Source organism: Octopus sinensis, linkage group LG3 (genome assembly GCF_006345805.1).
Source record: "Octopus sinensis linkage group LG3, ASM634580v1, whole genome shotgun sequence".
NCBI lineage: Eukaryota > Metazoa > Mollusca > Cephalopoda > Octopoda > Octopodidae > Octopus > Octopus sinensis.
In genome coordinates, this window is record NC_042999.1 from 139,155,422 (window position 1) to 139,180,763 (window position 25,342).

Here is a 25,342-nt window from a genome sequence, read left to right on the forward strand (position 1 = left end):
ATGGTGATTTCTGAATAGGTTTTTCAGATGTAGAGTTAAATGAAACATGACAGATTGATGAGCTATAGATTTTTAATGGAACCTTTGTGAACGAGCAGTTTTTCACTTTTGGAAAGAAATGCAGCAAACCCAGATGAGGCTACAGTCAATATGACCCAGCCTCAGGATTGAACACTTTTTGATATTGTTCTATGCAAATGCTATCACAACCTGTCAGGGCTTTCAACCAAAAAGTAAGATGATAACTAATTGATGCTGGCTATGATTTTGCTTTATGCCACCAGCTGTTTCCCTTTCAACTTCTTGTATAACATGTACTATCATCTTCTTTGTTATCATAACTTAATCCTAATGCATGGTACAAATCATCCTATATTGGATCATACTTTATTGAAACAACTTACAAGAGGCTATAGAAACAATGAAAACATGTTCAAACTTGATCTTTCTTTCATTCTGATATAATGCTCCTAATAGTACAGAAATTCCCCTCTTGATTCCATTGAAAATCTTTCATCAGTTGCTTCTTATACATGATGTTAAGCTGGAGTGGATTAGCCAAGTTGCAGTGCAGCTGCAAGGGTACAAAAGCTGTTGGAACTCTTTGACAATATGAAGTGTATTGCAATGCTTATCATCACTTTGAAAGAGCTTTCGTTTCATGCCTATCATTTAATATTTATCATGTAATACCATTCACATCTCTTAGATCTATAAATGATGTTTTGCTTTTCACTTTTATGAGTAGAAGCCTGAAACCAGAAGTAAAACTGATCACTACTTTTGGGACTCTCATAACTCATTTAACCAACTGCAAACTCTTTTAATTCACCTGTGCTGTTGTTCATTCCAAGAGCAATGATGATAAAGGAATCCAAGATATATGTAAATGCATACTTCTTAAATTGAATCAAGAAGTTGTGATGGAATTTTGTATCAACTATCTGATTCTTGTATTTCTCATTTGTGCTGTACTTTATTGTCTATTTGCAATGTTTGATAAATAGACAGTTTTCTCATTAAAACAAAAAAGATACTTCAAAATTTGTACAGATAGATATTGCTTTTGTAAAAATAAATCCCAGAGACTTCTAAACAACCTCTGCTACTCCAGTTTATCTTGCATCTATATGTTAATCCATTTCATAGTGTTGATGTTGTTTGGCACTATCACCAGCTACTCATATATTTGAATTTGTAGTTTATAGACTTCATTGTAGAATCAATTTCAACATTTAAATGAATGTGTATTGAGCATTTTTCATCAAATACACATTATATGATAAAACATGTTGGTTTTCATAAACAAATGTGTAGTAGTGTTTTAGCTAAACTGGATCTTGTACTTGTAGCTACAATTTCAGTTTTTAATTCTTTTGGATAGTAAAAATGGTTGCATTGATTTATCTGGTGCTAATTCAAGCATACCATATTTAATTTGTTAGATCTACGTAACTCTAGATTATGCATTTTAAAACAAGTTGGAATCGTTCATGTCATAATATTCATTTGGAGGTACAGCACACGTAATTTTGTCATAATCTGCTATTGATCATGAATATATGTTGGAAGGAGTGAAACCTGCCATCAGGTTGAAAACTTTTCAGTGTATATGCATGAAGTAGGCTTCACCTTTGGAGTTCAACCAGAGAAACTAATTTCACCACTTTTCCAAAGATATGCTTGCTTTGAAGCTGTTCATATAATATTTTTGACTTTATACAGAAAACCCTTTCACAAGAGGACTACTTGATCACATATATATATACATATAACTATATATCTCTCTATGTATACATATATGTAGTAAACTATCTCTTCACTCTAATTTTTTTCTTGTCAGTAATGGAACATTTGGTGATCCAATTCTAGGAGATGGTGTATTATTCACATCCAAGATCTCGTATAACACTAACCAGTTGATTCCAGGTTTTGAAGCCGTGTCCATAGGGTAAATATCATATATTTCCTCATGTTATTAGGCATTTATGTTATGTTATGGCCTGTTATATAATATCATGCTTGGTTTATCATTGTGATGACAAAGTGAAATAGCAACAACTGTTTACTTTTTACACTGAAAATTACTTTTTTATTCAAATGTTTCTATCACAGAAATTTAGGACTTCTAACATGTAGAAAGCCTCACATTTTGAAGGTGGAGTATAATTAATTGGTGGATTATATTGTCTTCAGTATTTGCCTGACACTTATTTTATTGTTCCTACCTCAGGAATATGAAAGATGAGAGACAAAGTGCAATGTGCATAGATGTGTATGCACATTGATTGCAAAAGGACATAACTGAATACAACAAAACTGCCTGTATACTTACATTTTTTCTTATTCTTTAATCTTCCTGCTGCACTAAAGAAGTCATTCATATTGATTTTTTCCTTTTAGAAGTGGGAGTAAATTAGTTTAGCTGTGGCAGGAATGGTTTTATTATGGCTCAGTCCTTTAGATTCAAACTCCTCTCCATAAGCTAATGAAACACTCATCAACCATATATTACTTATCTCTGCTGTTTGTAGCTGTGAGTTGTATTTACACATGATGTATGTACTATAAATTGTCTTCCAATGCCAAAAGTATTCTGTGAAGTGGTACTTAACTCCCATCTTCATGATGTGATTCGTAAGAGAAATAAAACTCCCCCTGGATAAAAAGCCAAACCATTGTTGATAACATTCTTATTTATCTATTTCTCACTTATTTTATTCCTGATGATCTATTCTGTGTAACTATTTCCTGACAACTATGTGATTGAAAATTGGCTGCAATAGATTTGTGCATACAATTTATCAGAAGGTTCTCTGTTATTTACTTGGCCGTCTTGCTTCTGTCTAGGCACATTGCCTATTAGGTCAATAATGGATTCATTCATGTTTGAGAAGTGATTGCAATAGAACTGAAAGTAAGATCAGGTTATTAATACTGCTACTAGAGTCAGAACTCAAAAGAATACATTCAAGTTAATGCAATACTCATTAACTTTATAGCATTACCACTGATTTCAACAATCATCACTTCATAGTTATGTTGACTGAATATGAGGGGTCATCAATCCACTCCTAGTAGTTTAAATTCCTATCAACTTGACAAGCTTTCACTCTGTAATAATGTGATTTGATGACATTCTAATTATGTGATTTTTAACAATGACAAACACAATGATAAAACTCCTACTGTTTTTCAATAGGAACTGCAGCATCATGGTTCTGAACTGTATTGAACAACGTAAGTTGAATATAATTATCAATAATTTAGTACATAAGTATAAGGCTTAACATTTTATAGAAAAGGGGAAAGATTGCATAACATTTCTGCTTTCACCAAAGAAATTATTCTCGGAAACTCAATTCTTTTGATGAGTCTGAAAGAGGAAAAACCAAAACAAAACATGCATAGTAAATAAATATCTAAAATGTAAATACTCGATCTTTTGAATGTTTTGCAATTTCAGGTGAAAGCTAGTCAGTGAGAGAAATTTTAGTTGTAGTTCTGGGAAGGAATGGTTGAGATAAAGTATTTTTGTAGAGAACCATTGAAACTTAGGTAAAGTAGGAACTAGAGTAGGAGGAGTTATATTTTAGTTGAAGGTGATATTTACAAATTGTGAATGTAGAATGAAAACTAGTGTATTAATAGCAGACAAAAAGCAGAAGCAGGACACAGCTTTTCTGTGAGTGAGTATTAGTAACTGCTTGTTAATAAGTGTACTATCTTCTTGGGAGTCTTACGTAGTGCAAATTATGTGTGAAATGATACAATGGTTGATTTAAGAATTGCAGTTGGAAGATGGATAAAATGTTAGAATAATGGCCTAAAGATCACGTATGTAATAATATTTAGGCCACATCATTATTAAAAGTTCTTTAATCTGTTTGTTTTGAAAATCAGTAATAAATTAACTTTAATTAGGCTTTTGAGAAAAGAAAGTAACACAGCTCTTAAAATGACGACTGTAACAATTCATGTATGAGGGGTAATCAAAAATTATCTGCACTTTTGCCATAACACATCTTTATCATTGTCACACTGCCTTTTGTGCACATGTGCTTATAGTTGGTACTAATTTGGTCCTGTGATCAAAGTTTGAACCTGATCACACCATTTTCCTTTCTGGATTTACAGGGTAAGCATGGCTGCTCCACTGGCAATGTGTAACAAAGAAGAACAAAGAGCAGCAATTTGAGTTCTCTGGTCAGAAGGTATGTCAGGTGGTGAAATTCATTGGAGGCTTTTAGTACAATATGGGGATGCCAGTGATGAAAAGATTCAGCCTTCAGTGGGAAAGGTGATGCTAACCCTTTTTGGGGACTCAAAAGGGCCTATACTGGAAGACTACCTGGAAAAGTGTGTACGATCAACAGTGCAAGATATAGTGCTTTGCTGGCCAACAAACTGAAACCAGTAATTCACACCAAACGCCGAAGTCTATTGTCAAAGAAAGTTTTGTTGTTGGTTGATAATGCATGCCCATATATGGCCACCCAGACCAATAAAACCATTAACCAATTGAGTTTTGAGGTGCTGGAACACCCTGCCTACAGCTCAGATGTTGCCCCTTCTGACTGTCATATCTTTGGACCACTCAAAGATGGTTTACATGATCGTTGATTTCCTATGCATGAAGATGTGAAGGAAGCAGTACATAGATGGTTATGCAATCAACTGAAAACCTTCTTCTTGGTAGGAATATGCAAACATCAGAATTGCTAGTCCAAGTGCATCGAAAAGGAAAGGGACTATATAGTCAAATGGTGCACTTACTTATCCCTTGTTTTTGTGTAAATACATTGAAAAAAAAAACAAGAGTGCATATAATTTTTGTCTCTCCCTCATAAATTTCCAATGAGTTACAATATTTCAATAAGCATGAATCGTTACTGAAACATATTTTATTTTTAAAAGCATTACATAGTATTTGACTTGAAAAATGACCAGTCTTAAGGCAACAGTTGTTTTAAATCTTATTTTTCTTTATTTGTTTGTTAATTAATTTACTAATCAGGCAAAAGATATTTTCCTTATTTCAGAATGTGGAAATCAAAATATGAACTTAATTGAACCCAACATTAGATATGGACAAAAATCTTTGGATGGTAAATGGCCATGGGATGTGCAGATTTTTGCAGGTTCCCAATTGATTTGCACTGGAGTCATCATCAACAGTCACTATGTGCTTACTGCTGCTCACTGCTTAATGTAGGTACTTTCAGTATATTGACAGCATTACTTCTTGTCTGTGTGTATTCAGTGAAGGTATTCTTGTGTCTTGTTTCAGTTGCTTTAGTCTCAAGTCAACTACTACTCATGTATTTATATAACAGTGCAATTCATTGCAAAATCTTTCAACTTTCTTTCACACATCAGTTTTTCTTTCAACCAATTTGTCTTATTCATTTCATCTAACATCACACATCCTGTTGAAACTACTTAAAAAAGCCTCTGCATTCAATGCCCCTTTCACTACTGTGTGATATTGCACTTCATACACAAGCAGCATACAATCTGTTCTCTTCTTACTGAAAATTTGTTATACATACACACACACACATACATACATACACACACACACACATACATACATACATGCATACATACATACATACATACATACATACATACATACATACATACATACACACATACATACACGCACACATACATACATACATACATACATACATACATACATACATACATACACACATACATACACACACACATACATACATACACACATACATACACACATACATACACACACACATACATACATACATACATACACACATACATACACACACACACATACACACACACATACATATACACAACTCGCACCTCCGAGCAGCAGACTCTCCAGGGGCTGGGGGTCCCCTTGGGTGGTTTCTCCTCCGGGGGTCTCACCTCCCACGGCCACCACTTCAGCACCAGCCACAGGTTGGCACCTTCCCTCTGCGGCTTGGGTAACACCTCCGCCAACGCCGCCAGGCTTCCTACTAGCCGCCCACAATAGGCGCACCGTCCGAGGAAGTTCCTCAAATCCCTCACACAAGAAGGGTCCGGCCAATCCCTCACAGTGGCCACCTTCCTCAGGGCTCTATAGCCCACGTAGCATCTTGCTGTACCATCTCCATTCCGCGCAATTATCGCCGACGACCAGGGACCATTCCGCTTTTCCACTGTTCCCCGTCGCCGATATCTCCTCTTGCGCTGCTGTACTGAGACCTTCCTCCGGCCTCGCTGCTTCCTCAAGCGACAACCGCCCTGGTCGACGAAACGTTCTGCCAGGTCCGTGCGACCAGCATCCAACAACCCTCGCGACCAACGTCCTGCGCTCTTCACCAACGGTTGCTTCTTCCGCAACTGCATCAGCGGACCACGATCTCCCTTAACTTCATCACTGCACCGGCAGAACTGACCCCGCCGCTGGTTTACCGTCCGGCGCAGTTCCACGATTTGCCCTCTGCAAATCGCCTGCGCAGCCTTCAATAAATCGGCCGACCCACCCAGCGCTCTGTCAGCCTCTGCCTCCACCAGGGTCCAGCCGACCCTCAATTGAGTTCCTATTCCGCACTGCATGTCGGGCTCCACCGGTCCCACGCAACCATCGAACACAGCGCTCCCCCAAGTGCCAACAAAGCACCAGCGACTCCTTGCGGACCGCCTCCTCAACTGCATCCGTGGGCCACCAACTCCTTCAACTGCGTTGCCGTATCGGCAGAGCTGGCCCCACCACGGTTCGCCATCTGGCACGATTCCTCGATTTGCCTTCTGCAAATCGCCTGTGCCACTTCCAAAAGATCGGCCGACCCAGCTAGTGCTCCACCAGCTTCTGCTTCCACTAGGGTCCACCCGACCCTCAATCGAGCTTTCACTAGGCACTGCCTGTCGGGCTCCACCGGCCCCAAGCAACCATCAACCACAAAGCTCACCCAACGCTGAAGCAGTCTTCCTGGTCTCGGTGGACCCACCACCGTTCGCAGCCGTCTCGCCTCGTCAACGGGCCTGGCCCTTTTCCTCACCAGCTTCCGTCCCGCAGGCCTCACAACACACACGCTCGGCCGCCAGTCCATCCACGCCTGTGGCCTCTCCACAGTGGGAACCATACAGTCCCTCTGGGCCCCAAGAGACAGGGGTCCAGACACCAAAGGACCCGCACACGGCATAGCACCTGCCGCGACCATCACACACAGAGCCGGAACCTCGGACTCAGCGACATTCGCCCCAGACCTCGCCAGCTCTTCGTCCTGAGCTCCGAGAGACAGGGGTCGAGATGCCAAGGGCCCCAGACACGGAACAACAGCATCAGCCATAACACCTTCAACAGGCCTTTTGGTTACTTCAACCTCTACGGGTTCCAAATCACAAGATTTCTTGGGTACAGCGTCACAAATTTCGGCAACCAGCCCAGGTTCCGCAAACACAGCCGGTCCAGCATCACAGATTTCGGCAACAATTCCTTCACTATCTGTTTCCCTCGATGCTTCGTTCGACGGGCAATCTCTGCCCACAGGACCGTCGCTATCCTCGTTCCAACACCGATCCTTCAAAGCTGACCCATCCGCAACCTCAAGCTCCCGCTGATCTGCCCACAGGCCCTGTCGCCTCCTGTCCATTCTCTCCACGAACGCGTCCGTCTGCGCCATCTGGCCCCTTAACATCTCCACAATCAGGGCAAGCGAAATCTCCTCGTCTCCGGTCTGACAACCAGACAAATCCATAGCGAAAAAAAAAGCCGACCGAAACGCAGCAATCAGGACAATCCCACTTCTGACACCAGTTGTTACGGAATCGCCCGCCGTCGCCCGTCCCGAACGGCTCACACAAGTTCCGCCACGAACCCAAAGAGGCGGAGAGAGGAGACACAGATAGATACTGCCACAACCTCAACAGCACAGAGATACAGAGGCACAACCCGAGATACAACCCAAAGAGGCAAGGCAACAACTGGCAACACTGGCTTATATTCAAACAACAGTTTATACGACAATTACAATTGTTACAACATCAAAGCATTTAAGGCAACAACAAATCAATACATCATACGGTATACCACAGATCAAAGCATTTAACAACATGCATGTAACAATATAACAGTGTTCAGTAACGACACAAGTCCAGATCAAATAATGTTCACGATACGTCACAGTCCAATCAGAACACTTCGACACATTATACAATGTTCGTATCACAACAATTCACGTTACAATTCAACAAGTCCTTTACTCAATTCACAATGTTCTTTATCGACTACATCGACAGAGTCCTTCTTTTTCTTTTACAGTCTCTTTACCTCGTGACACGTATCAATACACAATCACATACCTTAATTCTAACTGAATCTGCCAGTGTCCCAATCCTCTCAATACTGCTAATTCCTCTGAATACTGCTAATTCCCTTCTGTGTCGCCAAGCTTTCTCGCACCCAACTTGCTCCTAAGAATTCCAACGCTTGCTCCTTAAATCCAAGGTCCGTCTGTCTTCTTCGAGGACCGGCCAGCGACTCCAAGATCCGTCTGTGTTCCTCGACGACCGCTCAACGACTGCCAAGACCTCACTTCGTCTCTGTCCTTCTTCCACTCCCTCATCTCCCTCTGTCTATATCGCTCCTACCCTTTCTAACTGCCCTGGTCCTTATACCCTATCTATATCGCCTGCTGTCTCTTAGCCTTTCTATCTGTCCCTTACTGCTTATCCTTTCTATTTGCCCTCTGCTCTTACTCTATCGCTATCGCCTGCCAGACTCTTAGCCTCTCCATCCGTCCCTTACTGCTTATACTCTATCTCTATTTGCTCTCAGCCCTTAATCTGTCCCTTTTCTCTTACCGTCAATACCCTCTCCATCTGTTCTTAGATTCCCTTAATCTGTCTTCCTCTTCACTGCTTCACTGACCCTTTCTCGACCGGCACAAGGGCAAAGGTCCTTCCAAAACCCATTAAACAAGGAACCTGTCAGTTTCACCAGACATACTGGAACCATTATTCCTATGTGGGTCACCAGAAACACTACACTAATTAAACCCGAAATGCACTTAGCCAACCGTAACAATATACACACATACATACATGCATACATACATACGAGATTGCTAATATATGTATGTGTGACAGCAAACAACTATTTGACAAGTGTGTTGGGAAGTATGTTTGATTATTTAAACATGATGATTGGTTGTGACTACAGCACTCTCCTGGATGTAGAAGTACTCCTCTGAGGGTCTTACCTTTGTATAGTGCAAGTAGTCACTGGAAGATGATTTATTTTCTGAATCTGAAGAGGTGGATCAGTCTTGAGAAGCAAAGTAAGGAGATAGTATGCTGGCTTTCTCTATGGAACTAATATGTAGAGAACCACCATAGTTGAGAAGTGGAGGAAAGAAAACTTTACAAAAGTGGTAGAAATTCTTTTTGCACAGGACTAAAACAATTGGTCACAATTTAGGGAGCAAGATTGCCTGCAGGACCAGATGATTCTCAGAGGCATCTTTTGAGATCTAGATGATGGTCTCCCAGGAGTTGCAGTACTACATAAAAGCCATCTAATTTCTAGTGGAGAGAGATTTTTCTGTAAACATTACAGGCTATTTTTGATTGAACTGCAGTGCTTCTTTGAGGGAATGACTTCTTGGTGTTTGAGATTTGGTTGTATGTGGAATATGTAGAGAAACATGCTTAAAAGAATGTTTTTAGTATCTTGTTTAGCTATCTCTGAGGGGTCATGGTTGAAGCACATAAGATACCACATAAGTAGTATAAAAGGGGTAGGGCTTCAATCATTCAACTTATTTGAAGAAGCATTCACATAAAAAGCACCAACCAATCATGGCCATTGCCAGCCTCGCCTGGCACCTGTGCTGGTGGCATGTAAAAGCACCCACTGCACTCACGGAGTAGTTGTTGTTAGGAAGAGCATCCAACTGTAGAAATATTGCCTGATCAGACTGGAGCCTGGTACAGTCTCCTGGCTTCCCAGATCCCAGTCGAACCGTCCAACCCATGCTAGCATGGAAAACAGACGTTAAACAATGAGAATGATTGATGATTCAGTGTGGGAAGAGGGGAGCCATTATTTACACCATTGTTGCATGGTGAAAGACAACTGGTAGACAACTAGTATGATGTATTTATAGCTGTAAGTAGGGGTAAGAGGACCTACAAAATGATATCTATTGGACTGTTCAGATGCATCCTATTTTCAGTTTATCATCTGAGTAAAATAAGGAATAGACGTTTATGGATATGCTGACAAATGATGACAAAAATGGCTACTTTATGTGAACTGTGGACTTTATAAAGTATTCATAGGGCATTAGCTCTGGATGTGGAAGAACTGTGAAAGCTAGTGAAAGAAATGACTTTTGAATGATTTAGTAAAATGTAGCACACAAGAGCAGGGAGACCTCATCTGAAGCAAGCATATATCACTGACTTAGTATTGGCATAGATTCTGAAGTGACTGTAAGGTTTAAAAGAAAAAGTTTTCTGTAATTTCTGTGGAGGATAACAATAGAATGGGTTGACTGAGAAAGATATGAGAAGTGATGTCAAACATCAGATGTTAGGTGAAGTGAAATGCTGATAAGATGAGCATGAGACCCATCCAGCTTGGAAAAAATATGACGATGACGATGACAATGATGATGACGACAATGATGATGATGTCGATGATATAACAATGTTTTCTTTCTTCTAGATATGTAGACAAATATGATTATTCTATAAGAGTTGGATCTGTTAAGAAGAATCAAGGAACAAAATACAATGTGTTTCAATCTTTGAAGCATGAACAATATGATAGCAACAATTTCAATAATGATATTGGACTAATTTATATAAAAAGTAAAATTAAGATGTCAGCAAATGTGCAACCCATTTGTCTTCCAGAAAACCCTGCACCCAAAGACAAAGAATGTTATGTGACTGGATGGGGTATGAATGAAAAGGGTAAGGCAATTTATATTTTCTAATTGGTATATATATATATATATATATATGTGTGTGTGTGTGTGTGTGTGTGTGTGTGGAAGCGCAATGGCCCAGTGGTTAGGGCAGCGGACTTGCTGTCGGAGGCTCGCGATTTCAATTCCAGACCGGGCGTTGTGTGTGTTTATTGAGCAAAAATATCTAAAGCTCCACGAGGCTCCAGTAGGGGGTGTTGTACTCTTTCATCCTGACTTTCTCTCAATCTTTCTTCCTGTTTCTTGAGTAATGCTGCAATGGACTGGTGTTCCGTCCAGCAGGGAGGAACACATACACCGCAAATACCAGGAAACTGGGCCCATGAGCCTGGCTAGGCTTGTAAAGGGCACATAAATAAATAAATAAATAAATATATATATATATATATATATATATATATATATATATATATTATATATATATATATATAAATATAATCAGTCACCACCTTTGCACCAACCTGATATATATATATATATATATATATGTCACTCCGTGAGTGTAGTGGGTGCTTTTTACGTGCCACCTGCACAGGTGCCAGGCAAGGCTGGCAACGGCCACGGTCGGATGGTGTATTTTATGTGCCACCGGCACGGAAGCCAGACGAGGCGGTGCTGGCATCAGCCACGAGTCGGATGGTGCTTTTTACGTGCCACCTGCACAGGTGCCAGGCGAGGCTGGCAACGGCCACGGTCGGATGGTGTATTTTATGTGCCACCGGCACGGAAGCCAGACGAGGCGGCGCTGGCATCGGCCACTAGTCGGATAGTGCTTTTTACATACCACCAGACCAGGGAACCTGGCTGGTTCAATTCGATTTCGCTTGCCCCAACATGTCTTCGCAAGCAAGGGGGTTGGCATGGGTGCCTGTCGTACGGTCAGATTGGTGTATTTTACGTGCCACCAGCACAGAAGCCAGTGGAGGCGGCGCTGGCATCGGCCACGAGTCGGATAGTGCTTTTTACATACCACCAGACCAGGGATCCTGGCTGGTTCAATTCGATTTTGACTTCGATTTCGATTTCGCTTGCCCCAACATGTCTTCGCAAGCAAAGGGGGGTTGGCATGGGTGCCTGTCGTCGGATGAGGTTCTATATCGACTTCGCTTGCCTCAACAGGTCTTTGTGTCCAAGGGAGGAAAGGCATTTATAAGTGGGCTGGGCTCACTTGTCCTGCCTGGTCTTCTCACGTACAGAATATTTCCAAAGGTCTCGGTCGCTGGTCATTTCCTCAGTGAGGCCTAAAGTTCGAAGGTCGTAAGGGCATCCAGCTGTAGAAACACTGCCAGATAAGACTGGAGCCTGGTGCAGCCTTCTGGCTTCCCAGATCCCCGGTCGAACCGTCCAACCCATGCTAGCATGGAGAACGGACGTTAAACGATGATGATGATGATGATGATATATATATATATCAGGTTGGTGCAAAGGTGATGACTGATTTTTTAGAAAACAATTTAGAAAATAATGTTTTAAGAATATCACAATGTGTAATTTATACATTTTTCTTTCAGATTCTGATTGTATTGACCATAATCTTCTGCTATATTTGCACCCATGTTTGTCCCATTCAAAGATCCCATTAGACGTGTCTTACTCTATGAGTTTCATAAAGGTGTCAATGCAAGCACAGTAGTAAAGTCTCTTCAGAGAGTTTATGGCGATGATGTAGTGAGTGAAAGAAGTTGCAGGAGAAGGTCGTTGAAAACAACTTGATTCTGAAGAGCTGGAAGCTGTTGTCATAGAAAATCCAACCATTACTTGTAGAGAACTTGTAGAACAATTTAACATAACTCATACAGCTTTTCTATGCCAACTGAAAATCTAAGTAGGGACTTCAAACTTGAAATCTTCAAAGCCACAGTTGAACCAATTCTACTATATGGCTCAGAAACCTGGAAGTTATCAAAGAAGCTTGAGAAGCGGTTGGATGGAACCTACACTCGCCTCCTTATGAGAGCTCAAAATCTCTCGTGGAAGCGCCATCCAACCAAAATGCAAATATATGGGAAACTACCACTTGTGTCATCTCTTGTGAAAGGTAGGAGAGTCCAGTTTGCTGGACATTGTTGTAGAGTTGAAAAAGAGGTAATTTCTACTCTTCTCCTCTGGAAGCCATCTACTCGCAATACCAGAGGGCGCATACTCTCCTACCCTGATGTAATCTCCAGAGATACAGGCATCCAGCAACAGGACCTCCGTAATGCCATGATGGACTGTGATGTCTGGCATAGCATGGTAAATTCCATTGTCTCGACCACGGTCGAACAATGATGATGATGATGAATGGGATATTGAAGGAATTGTCCATTATCAAAAGTTATACAGCAATTAAACAATTACTGCTAATCTCTATTCTAATCAACTTCATAGTTTGAAAGCTGCTTTAAACAGAAAGTGACCCTGCTTAGTCAAAAGAAAGGGTGTCATCTTCCACCATGACAATGCTCATCCTCACACACAGGTGCAAAAAGTGGTTTTCTTTGTCCTGTCAAAAAATGATAAATCATCTCCCTTTGGCCTACGACCTCAGCCATATCACACGAAGTTCAAATGGACAAGAGCTGACCAATTTAGGCACAATCTCTGATGCAGTATGTCTGTCATTCTAGCTGCCATAGTGGTTATAAAATACCGTGGTCAACAGAGAGAAAGACAGAAAGGCCTAGGACACAGACTAGAAAGGCCTAGGACACAGACAAGAAAGGCTTTGGCAGACAGACTGAAATGTTCATGGCACATTGGCAGATAGAAAGTATCATGGCAGACTACTTTCTCAGATGAACGATACACATGCACGCATGCACGTGCCCACACACACACACTCACACAAACACACACACACCCTCTCTCTCTCTCGCTCTTAGTTCTGACATATCACCTCCACAAATGTGTCCTTTTTCTATTACTAACAATTCGTAGCAGTTGTCAACAATTACATGTAGTGAAGAATATTGTATACCAAAGGCAAATGCAAGTACAGTAAATAAATTATTTTAACTATGAATCATTTATTTGTTTACTTCAAAGGCATCCACATACCTATCACATTTGTTCACCTTAACACATACTGATACACACTTAACCACTACACACACATATATATATATATCAATGGACATTTAACTGCAGATAGCTACTAAACCAGAATTATATTTTATTTATATTAGTACATTTGTGTGCTATTATAAATTAAATTAAATCAAATACCAGAATCACTGAATATAATATTTATTTTTCAACATTCCAATTTTAAATAGATTATTCTTTTATTCTGTAACTTGTCATTTGACTTCAGCCATGCTGGATCACTACTTTGAAGGGTCTTTTTAGTCAAACAGGTCAACCCTATTACTAATTTGTAAGCCTAGTACTTATTCTATCGGTCTCTTTTACCAAACCACTAAGTTTGGGAATTATATTTTAAATATTATAAAATAATTTTTCTGTTAATGTTCTTTGTTTTGAATAATTAAATGAATCAAATTTATAACATCCTAATAATTTTATATTCAGGTACTTATCCAACGACTTTACATGAAACGAAGGTTTATTTGTTAGAAGATTCATTTTGTAAGAAATATTATTCACGTATTGGTAATGCTACATTTTGTGCCAATCATAGGGAAGACAACCAGCCAACATGCTATGTAAGTTAACTATTCATTTATGCAGTTTGTACTAAATATGGGATTATATAATTCCTTATAGACGTTTTTTTTATTGTACAAAATGTAGAGTTGTTATTGTTTAGTAGGAATGATGTGACATGATCAGAGATATTTAATCCCTAACTATACCATCATTAATGTATCCAGGGCAATGTTACCTCATGTCTCCATTCTTTTTCGTATGATTTATGACTAAGTACCCATAAATAAATGCCATTGTTGGCTTGAAGAAAAGTGGAGAGATGACTAGGCTGAATATGATATGACAATATAAAATTATAACTTTTAAGAGCAGTTGAGTAAAAACAACTCGGTGGGCTTATGTGAAGTTACATGAAACAAGAAGGGCATTGCAGTGGGGTCAGTAAACCTGTTAAAATTAGTTACTGGATCAGCCTCAATTCACATCTTTTCTGCTTGAAAAGAATGGAAAGGCATAATAACAATGATATAATCTTAAATTTGTTATGTCTAAATAGAAAACAAAATGGTCAATATTGGCATGTATTTCATATTAGGGGAATTTGATGAGGTTTGAACATCAACTAAAAATAAATCTTTTGAAAAAGTAAACCAATTGGATATCCAGGTATGGTCATATGGTCAGATGAATCCTGGAAACATCTGCACTAGTTTGGATATGTGATGTTGGGAATAGATGATGAAAATTGAGTGAAAATGTTTAAGGAGATGATAACTTATCAGTTTTGAAATTGGGCTAGTCACCTTCAATGGCAAGCTAAATTCCTTTCAGCCTTACTCTTCACAACTAATCTGTAACTAATATGGGCTCCATACATACTCCTTCATACAAGTTCATTCCTATCACAACTTACTCATCTTGCAAGTTTTCTATCAGTTTCTCTATCATGTTCCAAAATTATTTTTCTTTTTAACACTTTGGTGCATCTCTGGGGCATATCATGACCTAGCATTCTGTAAGAATTTACTCCCTTCAAACATACTCAACACACTACCTGCAAACTCCCACAAAAAATCAGTACTTCAAAACTATGTGCACATTTTATACACTTTTATCACAGTAATTTGTACTTCTGTTCCTGATTTTCTTTCCTTGATTTCTCACCACATGCCTTCCATTACATCTCTTACACTCAACATATCTTCACTCTTCTGATCAGTGTCTCTTCTACTGCTTCTGATCTTAATGTCATTGTTCCTTCATTCCGTGTTAAAAATGTTACATACTGGTCTTCACAAGGGACATCAGGCATTTGACTATCATGAGGAAGTAAATTTTTCCTGAGATTTGGCGAAAGGTTATGGCTCTTATGTGTAACCATTCTTGCCACAGGGTCCTTTTTGAACCAAAGTTTTAAAACTGGATAATTATCCTGATGCCAGCATTTTAGTTTATGCTTATGACTCATAAGGATTCAGTGTTCTGTTTTTAATTCAAGACACACATAGTAATGGACAAGAGCTATTGAAATGGAGAAAGGAAGAAAGGGTAGCCAGGGTAGAAGGAGAAAGGAAGAAGTTTGTCAATGTTCTGCAACATGAGGGCTAGAAGTTTGAAGCATTTCAGATTGCAAGAGAGGGTGAGAAAGAGAACCATGTCGTTGTATGAGAGAAGTGTGTTTGCATGGATGATTGATCACTTGCAGTTAGTGATTCTACAAAGAAAGAGGCTTAGAAATGCTACTATGAAAGGCTGCTAAACATAGAGAATGCATGGCAGAAGGAGAGTCTGCTTAATGTAGACCCAACAGAAGAACCAACTATCCAAATTGACAGTAGCTTTGTAGATAAAGCAATTAAGAATATGAAGACATGGAAAGCCCTACCATCCAGTCCTTCAGGGATTACTGCTGAAATGTTCAAAATATCAGGCAGAGGAGGATATGACCTAGTCACTCATATAGTTAATCAGTTATCCACAAGGGAGTCATACCCAAAGACTGGTGCAGCAGCATTATAGTCAACTGCTACAAAGATAAAGGTGATGCTTTAGACAGAAATACGTGGGGTGAGTCAAAAAGTAATGCCATTTTGAGTACAGTCATATGTCTGTAGAGGTAGGCAATAATGGACTTTTTCCATTCAATATGGTAACAAGTCCCACTGTGTAAAACCAAGTCAAGAGAAATCAGTTTAGTTTTAGTGAGTCAAAGTTCTTTGAATAACATATGCTTGTATTTTAAAAGGAGGGATTTGAACTCAGAACGTAATGGCAGACGAAATACTACTAAGCATTTCGCCTGGCGCGCTAACATTTCTGCCAGCTTGCTGCCTTCACTTTTAAGCAGACTATAGTTACATTAGTATTGCTGTCTTACACTGTTTCTTTTATCTGATTTATTAGCTTGTCAAAAATATCCTAGAGAACCACATGACCAAATGTGCAATTCAGAATAAATTTGAAACAGTATGTAAACAGAAATTATTGAAGTTATAAAGGAATATTGTTTATAAATACTATAGATTTAGTTATATATCACCTTACAGATGTTACTGCTATTGGAACAAAAACTGTAATAACCATAGCATGGAATGTTATGATTCATCTTTTTAATGAGTTCTCTTAATACTTGTATTTCATTATGCAGTTATGGCTCAGTGTTACAGGGATATTTAATAATGATATCATTACTCTTCTTACACTCACCTAGGTTGACAGTGGAGGCCCATTAGCATGCCGTGATACATATGGTAACTGGGTAATATATGGTATTACCAGCTTTGGTAAGTCCGAATGTACTGGACCTGACTCCTCTCCAGCAGCATTTACTGATGTCTCTAAATTGGTGATGTGGATTGAAAAAAATACATAAAAATTTCATATAGTTATTTTTTTTACAATGTTCAAGGTTATTGAGTACTTCAATGTAAAATGACTTTATTAATTGCTTATTATTAATTATTTATTAATGTAGAATTATTCTACAATTTATAATCATCTAATCTAACTTGATGATTTAGACTTCCGTCTGATTTCATGTCTTCTTATTTTCCTTTTGATTGTTTTCGTTATCAATGTTTTGTAAAGTTCGAATTATAAATGTAAACTTATAAATGTAAAATGTAAACGAATTATATAATGTAAACTTCAGCTTAAACTTCAAGATATTTACTGTTTAATTAAACATTAATTTTCCTGGCAATACTACCAATCATATTCTTGTCTTGGGTGCTCCAAGGTAATTTCTTAGGGATGCTGTAATGGCATATAGTATGTTTTGAGCATTTTTAGACCTGGCAGAACCCAACTCTCTTCAAGTTTGGCAAATGTTGATTTCTTTTAGAAGAAAGGAAAATATCAGACATACAGAATGAAGGAGTAAAAAAAAAGAGAAGAATCTACCTCATTACAGAACTGATACATTATTTCTTGAACCACAAATGATAAAGTTAATGCCAGTGGGATTTGAACTCGCAGTATAGAGAACTGGAAAATTATTGTTCAATAATCTATCTGTCACTCTAATGACCCTGCCAATTTACTGCTTCTATTAAATGCATTGCAACAGGTGAAAGAAATAGCAATTTTGTTAATTATGTTTATACATAAAATTTCATTTGCACATGTAAAAGAAATTATTGTAAAATAATTTTAGATTCAGAAAGAGACTCAAGCTGGTATGAGAGTACAATGTACCTTCCTCAGTACACAGTCAACTTGTCAGCTGTCTTACAACTACGCTTACATTCAGGAAACAAAAATATATTAGATATTGCAGTTATATTCATTCAGTTACTTGTTATGTTCTTCCTTTTCTCTTGTGGGGTTTAACTTTAACTCAACTAAATTTACCATAGATTGAATTTATTACAAATATATTTTGATATACATATTTGTGTAATGTATGGTGTCTACATGTTGTTAACATGTGTATTCATTAAAATATAGTGAAATATTCTCAATGATCAAGGATTTTATAATAAAGTTTTTTAATTTTGTAATTATATATAAAAAAGTGTGATTATTGTTTCATTTTGATTGTGACATTGTACTGAAATTCTTTATTCTTTCCTAAAATTTCAAGAAAATACACTCACAATGATACAGTGGATACATTTTGGATTAAAAGACATTAAATAATTATGCTTTGTATGGTTACAGGATAAAGACAACGATGCTTCCCATTGCTGAGTGGTTCATGGAGTAGAGCCAATCTATTTGAAAGCTATACTCATTGCAGGAGTCGAGGATGATGCAGTGAGGAGCTCAGCTCCTCTAATGAGAGTGCCCACCTCTGCAAACTAGAAAAATAACTTGCACTTTCTCTGTTTTCTTCTAGCATTCTGTGCTACTTATTAATAGCCAAGTGGACTTGGTTGTTTGTTGTACAACAATAATGACACTATATGAACAATTATTCATGAGGTGGGTGCAGTTAAGTTTTAGATTTTTCCCAAGTTATGCAGTTTATAGTTGAAAGAGATGTTAGATGGAACACATTTCTTAAAAAAAAAACAAAACGTTTATTTTCAGCATTTGATAAAATTTATCAACCCTTTTGTTACTATATTTCTGCTGAAAAGTTCTACCTTTGTTTCACTTAAATTCGAAAACAATGAAGGATATTGCACCTGACCATTCTATACAATAATTTTATTATTATTATTATTCAGTAGTTCTATTTTTATAGCGTGCTTTCACTTCACTACCGAGCACAGCTCTGTCTGCCTTAGGTATGTGCTGTGATTTGTTGTGATGCTCTGATGGTTATTGTATGGAAAGTGTTCTGCGCAGGATGTGTGCAGTGCCTAGTAGTGCAATTTTCTGTATGTTATATGTGTTTGTAAGTCCTGGTGTTTTTGTTATGTATTTGTCTGAATGTTTTTTTATCATGCCTAATGCGCCTACTATGATAGGAATTGTTTCTGTTTTTAGATTCCACATTCTGGTTACCTATATTTCCAGGTCTTTGTATTTTGAAAGTTTCTCCATTTCTTTTAGAGACACGTTGTTATCTGCCAGTATTGATACATCAATTAGAAAGCATTTTTTTCTTCATGATCTCTGACAACTATATCTGGTCTGTTGGCCTTAATTTCTCTATTTGTGTGTATCGGCATATCCCAGAGTATGGTTGCTTTCTCGTTTTCTGTGACCTTTTCTGGTGTGTGCCTATACCATCTTTTTTCTGTTGTTATTCCATAATGTTGGCATAGCTTCCAGTGTTTGTAGGTTCCAACTCTGTCATGTCTGTGAATATATTCCTTCTTAGCCAGGACTGGGTAGCCAGAGATAATATGATTTATTGTTTCTTGCCCATCTCCACATATTCTGCAGTTACTTGATATATTTCTTTTCATTACATTTTTTGGTAATTTCTAGTGGGGAGGCTTTGGTCTTGTGCTGCAATAAAAAATCCCTCTGTCTCTGCTTTGAGTCCTGAGCTTCTCAACCATTGCTGGGATTTTTCTTTGTCTATTTCTTTTGCATTTAGTTTAGTCCAGTATTTACCATGAGGGGCTTTTCTTGCCATCGTTTTATCATGGTTCGTTGCTGTTCTATTTTTAGTTTGGATTTCATTTGTTTTATAGCTTTTGTTGTTTCTTCTTCTTCTTCTTCTTCTTCTTCTTCTTCTTCTTCTTCTTCTTCTTCTTCTTCTTCATATTTATTAGGTTGTATGATTTCTTGTTTGTATTTGTCAGCTTCCTTAAATACTGAGAACAGTTTTTTGTTTTGCTCGTGTTTTGCCGCTATTTGTATCAGTTTTCCTTCCTTCTGAAGTAGATATTTTTGCAGTCCTATGGTGGTTATTTTATAGTAGTTTTCCAGCTGTATAAGGCCTCTACCACCTTCTATACGTTGTATATATAGTCTTTCTATGTCAGATTTTGGGTGATGCATCCTAGATCCTGTCATTATTTTTCTTGTTTTCCCATCTATTTTGGTCAGTTCATTTAGTGTCCAGTTAAGGATATTGTAGCTGTAACTTATAACTGGGACAGCTAAAGTGTTAATACCTATTATCTTGTTTTTAGCATTGAGTTCTGTTTTTAGTATTGATCTAATTCGTCTATAATATTCTTTTTTTATTTTCTCTTTCATTTGTGTGTGTTGTGTCTTATCTAGTTCATGGATTCCTAAGTATTTGTAAGTTTGGCTTTGGTCTAATTCTTTTATTTCATTGGTTTTATCTAGTGTGATGTTGCTACTCTTAACTAGTTTTCCTCTTTTCAAGGTTACTTTGGCACATTTTTCTAATCTAAATTTCATATCTATTTCTTTGGTAAATCCATGAACTGTCTTTAATAGTGTTTCCAGCTGTTTGTCATTTGCAGCGTATAGTTTTCGGTTATCCATATATAAAAGGTGGCTGATCGTTTTGCCGTAACATTATTATTATTATTATTATTATTATTATTATTATTATTATTATTATTATTATTATTATCTTTTATAAAGCTTGTGTTTGAAACATACATTGATATGAAATTTTGATGGAAGATCTAACTTGAAATCAATTTAGAACAGGAAGTTTTTATCATACAACCAAAGTCAGTCTTAGATGGTTTGGTATCAAAAGGGCTAATCTTATCCATCAGATACACATTCATACAATAAGCTCAGCAAAAGCGTTCAATATAGGCTTAAAGAAATTCTTGAGATAGTAATTTTTATAACTCTAGTCTAGACATTTCTGCTAGTCTTACAAGTGGAGTAAGAGAGGACAAGTTATGGGACATATTGATACTCATTAAGAATTATGAAGCAATACAAGAATTATGTTGGTAAAATTCAGTTTTTATTTCCAGTAAAGTATTTTATCAGATAACTTCAACCAGGCATGACTGTCACATTGGTTTGTTGCATATAAATATGGTTTATTTGCCTTGCTGACAATTTCATTTCCCATTGTTTCATAGAAGAAGCAGAATGAGTACACTGTCCTCATGTCCATGTGTACATATATCAGCATCATCTGGGTTTGTGAATTTGAGCTGTACAAAATCTTGGGCCCATGAACATAATCTCTGCATCTGGAGATTATTTGCATTACTATTTGTTTGCAGCTTGTTCAGCATCACATGATTCTTTTTCAAAAAATGCAATATCCAGGGAAATATCATCTTCTTTGCTATAATCTTTTCTACTTTAGGCATAAGGCACAACATTTTTGGGAAGGGGACCAATTGATTAGATCGACCCCAGTATGCAACTGATACTTAATTTATCAACCCTGAAAGGATGAAAGGCAAAGTCGACCTTGGCGGAATTTGAACTCAGAGCATAAAGGCAGACGAAATACTACTAAGCATTTTGCCAGGCATGCTAACGTTTCTGCCAGCTCACCACCTTCCTCTTTACTACAATTCTCACAATAGGTGTCCTGTGTGTGGTCTGCAACAAATTTTACTTCAGTTTTAGAGATTATGTTTTACTCCTTGGATATTCTTTATTCTCAGCCTGCACAGCTGTCTCAGGGCGGTCAATGAGGGCTCTTGTTCTCTAAGGTTTTTTTCTGTCTCTTTTTACCTTGGTCCTGCTTTAGTAAAAATCTAAATAGTCTCTAGTATCAAAAGACTTGGTATTGGTGGACATATTATAACAGTAATTGTTGTCAGTGGGGCAAATATCTTAGTGATATCAGTTGTCATACACCAACCCTCTTAGAATATACTGATTAGTGCCTTCTGATGCATGACACAACAATACAAGCAGTAAGAAGACAGTACAGATGTGGACTGATGTAACCTAACCTAGACAGTGATTTCTCATTCGTGTTTCAGTGTGAATCCTAAATACTTCATTTATTATTTAAAATGCATCTTGTTTTGATTATAATGTATTTTTCCCACCAAAATTGTGCTTCTTTGTGTCTCTTTGAGCCCTTTATGGCTAATAAAGAATCTACTACCACTATACCATCACTGCTGCTGCTGCTACAACTAGTACTACTTGTACTGCTGCTGCTACTACTACTACTACTACTACTACTACTACTACTACTACTACTACTATTTCGCTGCTGCTACCTATATTTTCGATAATGAAACATGTATAGTGTTGCATAGTAGGAGACAAGCTCCAAGTAAACTGCTTCAGCTTCTCAGCTTATCTCCTAGTTGAAGCTATTTGCCTTCTATAAATGGATTAGTCAAGTAGACTTAGGATTTCTTTCAGCTCGTGCTTTTCCAACTCACTCTAAGGGCAAAATATTCATCTCAATTCTGTTAAGGACAACTAGATTTACACGCTTTGTGAAATAAAGGTCAAATGCATGAAATCAGGTATATACAAGTTTACATGAAAACCCAAATTTATTGGTGGCATTCACATATGAAATTGACTTAATTTTTGTGGCACATTTTACGGGAGATATGGGAATAATACATTCCTCGAGATCAAACAAATAAAAAGAATTCAAAATATATTATAGGATAATCGCAATTTAGATCATCTGTAGATCTGAACAATTTAAGGTTTTATAACTCTAGAAGACATACCAGCAAAATCTTAAATATTTTGCTGGAATACCTTTGATGAAAGGTCGGCTGTATGAGGGCTGACGTAGGTCTAAATAACAATATCAATAGCAGGCTGGTAAGAGGGTATTTATTCCTTGATTGGCAATGTTGTTGCAATGCGTTGGATGGCATGTCATTTCATTTATTTAGTTGTTAGCTACGTTTCAGTTATGAACAAACTGATCAATGGTCAACATATGTAGTAGGCTTTATCCCATCATTTACTTCTTTCACACACAGAGCATTAACAACTACATGATCCATTGTTTGTTTCCCTTTTTCAGTGAATATCATTTTATGTTATTCCTAGCAGGTCAAGTGACCGTAAAGCTTCTGACACTAGTTCTAAACTATTCATACTTTTACAGCTGTCTCTAAAGTCTCCTTTGATTTTACTGAAGAACCATGTGTATCATTGTATAATATATTTGCTGGTCCACTCATAGAAGTAACAAAGGAAACTAACTTTAAAATAACAGTAGAATTTTATTCCCTCGTAAATTGGTACAGGGAACAAAGCAAGAATCATTACAAATTCTGGTGGTGGTTGTTCATGCATAGTTTAGATAATTCAACTTGGCTCACCGTTGATTGCATGGGTTCTATTATAGTAATTCTCTGCTGGTGAAACAGAAGGAAATCCGTATGACTCACCTTGATGAAAATCTCTCACTCTTCTGACTCATAAATAATTTGTTGCACCAATAATGGAAAAAAGTAAGCTTCAGAACACATACCGTTTAATGGTTTGAGAGCCTTGAAAGATAAATTGGTATCAAATTTTCGACCAAATAATCTATTACCACTTATGTGGAAGCTTGAGAATGGTCTCTTGGCAGAAAAGTTAAATCATCTGGAAAGAAACGCTTTCACATCCCATATATAATTAGATTGAAATATAGAACGAAATAATAGTACATAAGTAGGACGAATAATTGTGAGTTATTCCTAAATTTAGCAATAAAGTTTATATCTTATTTTAATTAGTTTTGGTTCTTTACAAAATTCATCTTTAAAAGAGAAAAAGCTGAGTAAAAAGTACTTTCAAGGGAAATCACTCTCCATAACATGATTAAAGTTACTTTCCATGACAAAACTTTTTAGTTTTTTTTTTGTATAAGTAGCATTTAGTAACCGTAACTAGTAGGATATAATTTAAAATTAAGTTAGCAAAAAGTTACGTTACATGAATCTACAACAATGTGCCTGACCGTGCACAATTACGGCGTGGTTTCAACAAGGACAGGATTTAGAATTCGATCTTATTGCAAATTGATTTGGTTATGTTACTACTGTCATTGAAGCCGGTGACCAATAACGTGAGAGAAAAACATAGTAGACGGTAATTGCAATAGCTCTCTCTCTGTACATACATGTATACATATATGTATGCGTATATCTATGTGTTTGTGTGTGCTTCCCTGTGCATGTGTGACAGTGTTTGTCTCTTCGCTGCTTGACAACCGGTGTTGGTTATTTTCGTTAACTATCAATTTAGCAAAAGAGATCAATTGAATGAGTACTGGAGTTTAAAAAAAATATATTAAGTGTAAGCGACAATTTACACCACTAAAACGTTTCAAGGTTGTGCTCAAGCTTGTCCAATATGTGAAACAAGTATATGATAAAACGTATAAGAAGCTTGCTTTCCAACCACATGGCTCCGGGTTCAGTCCTACTGCGTGACACCTTGGGCAAGTGTCTTCTACTATAGCCTCGAGTCGACCAAAGCATTGTAAGTGGATTTAGTAGACGGACACTGAAAGAAGCCCGTCGTTCGGCAAAATATATCGATAGAATAAGTACTAGGCTTATAAAAATAAGTCCTGGGGTCGATTTGTTCGACTAAAGGCGGTGTTCCAGCATGGCCGGACTCAGATGACTGAAACAAGTAAAAGAATGACAGAATATTTATATTAAAATTATAGTAAGGGTGCTGAATGATTTCAACACTAGTCTGCTAGAAATAGACCCCATATGGTCCATGAACCACTTAGATTATTACTGCAGTACACAACTGGAATAATAATCTAAGTGGTTCATGGACCATTTGGGGGTCTATTTCTAGCAGACTAGTGTTGAAATCATTCACTACCCTTATTAAAATTTTGATATAGATTCTGGCCACTGATAAATCATTAAATAATGATTTTATCCTAATTATGTATATATATATATATATATATATATATATATATATATAATAGTAGGAAATATAATTCCAAAACTCACAGGGAAAAATTCAATTTAACAATT

At 37.5% G+C, this 25,342-nt stretch overlaps 1 protein-coding gene across 3 annotated transcripts in view; it reads left to right on the top strand.

The window, feature by feature from the left end:
- The window catches only part of LOC115209820 (MAM and LDL-receptor class A domain-containing protein 1-like), a 66,932-nt gene extending 48,358 nt beyond the window's left edge, over window positions 1-18,574 (top strand). For all 3 annotated transcript variants that reach the window (XM_036501382.1, XM_029778377.2, XM_036501383.1), the window contains 6 exons: window positions 1,844-1,951; window positions 3,203-3,240; window positions 5,043-5,211; window positions 10,709-10,959; window positions 14,487-14,620; window positions 17,275-18,574. In XM_036501382.1, coding sequence (XP_036357275.1) covers window positions 1,844-1,951; window positions 3,203-3,240; window positions 5,043-5,211; window positions 10,709-10,959; window positions 14,487-14,620; window positions 17,275-17,436 — 862 coding nt within the window. In that variant the 3' untranslated portion in view covers window positions 17,437-18,574. The remainder of the gene's footprint in view (window positions 1-1,843; window positions 1,952-3,202; window positions 3,241-5,042; window positions 5,212-10,708; window positions 10,960-14,486; window positions 14,621-17,274) is intronic.
- The last annotated feature ends 6,768 nt before the right edge of the window (window positions 18,575-25,342 follow it).